The sequence below is a fragment of the Akebia trifoliata genome, chromosome 11 (assembly GCF_017979445.1).
Source record: "Akebia trifoliata isolate Shusen 1 chromosome 11, ASM1797944v1, whole genome shotgun sequence".
NCBI lineage: Eukaryota > Viridiplantae > Streptophyta > Magnoliopsida > Ranunculales > Lardizabalaceae > Akebia > Akebia trifoliata.
In genome coordinates, this window is record NC_141385.1 from 20571769 (window position 1) to 20573234 (window position 1466).

General features: G+C 44.5%; 1 protein-coding gene across 1 annotated transcript; it reads left to right on the forward strand.

Annotated features, from left to right (window-relative positions):
- Nucleotides 1-738: 738 nt before the first annotated feature.
- Nucleotides 739-1077, forward strand: LOC147391105 (uncharacterized). Its single transcript, XM_086459000.1, has one exon. It carries the CDS (start codon nt 739-741, stop codon nt 1075-1077), a length of 339 nt encoding a protein of 112 aa, XP_086315126.1.
- Nucleotides 1078-1466: the final 389 nt, after the last annotated feature.

Sequence of the window (1466 nt, forward strand, 5' to 3'; positions counted from 1 at the left end):
TAGGGCAACACGATGAATCAGGACGGAAGGAACAGGCTATCTACTACCTCAGCAAGAAATTTACCGATTATGAAGTAAAATATTCGACACTTGAGAAGACTTGCTGTGCGTTAGTCTGGGCATCTCAACGACTGCGTCATTATTTGCTCAGCTACTCAACTATGCTTATAGTCAGGATGGACCCCCTGAAGTACCTATTTGAAAAACCAGCACTCACAGGCCACACGGCGAAATGGCAGTTATTGTTATCTGAGTTCGACGTCACCTATGTCACTCAAAAAGCCATCAAAGGGCAAGCCATCGCCGACCACCTCACCAAGCACCCGTTGCCTAATTACAAGCCGCTAAAAATGAACTTCCTGGATGAAGCTATACTGTTTGCCTAGATCGAAAATGATGATGATGACGAAGAACCAGGCTGGAAAATGTACTTCGACGGAGCATCTAATCAGAAAGGAAACAGAATAGGGGCATTATTGATTAAACCAGATGGGTCTCACGTACCAATTGCAATCAGACTGAAGGTCCAATGCTCTAACAACGAAATTGAATACGAAGCATGTATAGCAGGGTTGAAAGCAGCCCTGGACCTCGAGGTAGACGAGATCGATATTTTTGGAGATTCAAGCCTAGTAGTCTATCAGACGACTGGAGAATGGAAGACTCGAGAACAGAAACTGGTCCCTTACCACGAGTATTTAGAGGAACTAAGCTCACACTTTGACCTCATTTACATACATGCCAAGAGCTAAGAATCAGTTCGCCGATGCACTGGCTACACTTGCTTCCATGATTAGTATCTCAGAAGATTTGATCATTGACCCAATTGAGATCAGAATTCAAGATGAGCCTGCTTACTGTCTCCCCGTCGAAGTGGAAGAATACGAAGAAAAGCCTTGGTATTTGGACATCAGGGCATATCTCGAGGATCAGACCCTTCCTTTAGATGCAAGATCTAATGACAGAAGGACTATCCAGAAATTGGTAGGGCAATTCTTCGTTAGTAATGGCATTTTGTACAAAAAGTCGCACCACGAGGTCTTAAGCCGATGCTTCGCAGAAGCAGAAGCAAAATGATTAATCGAGACTGTACATGGTGGAGTCTGTGGGGCCCACATAAATGGACACATGCTAGCCAAGAAGATTATGAGGATGGGGTACTATTGGTCGACAATGGAAAGCGACTGCTATCAGCATGTTCACAAATGCAATCTGTGCCAGATCTACGCCAACAAGATCAATGCCCCGCCTTCAGAGCTACATAATATGACCACTCCTTGGCCTTTCTCGCTCTGGGGAATGGATGTCATCGGGCCAATCTCACCTAAAGCTGCAAATGGGCATCGTTTCATCTTAGTGGCCATCGACTACTTCACTAAATGGGTAGAAGCTGCATCATACGCCAATGTCACTAAAAGTAATGTCCTAAAGTTTGTTAAGAATAACATTGTCTGCAGATATGGGCT

Bases quoted from the DNA above. Each gene is read 5' to 3' on its own strand.
- LOC147391105 (XM_086459000.1), top strand. From the start codon at position 739: ATGCCAAGAGCTAAGAATCAGTTCGCCGATGCACTGGCTACACTTGCT.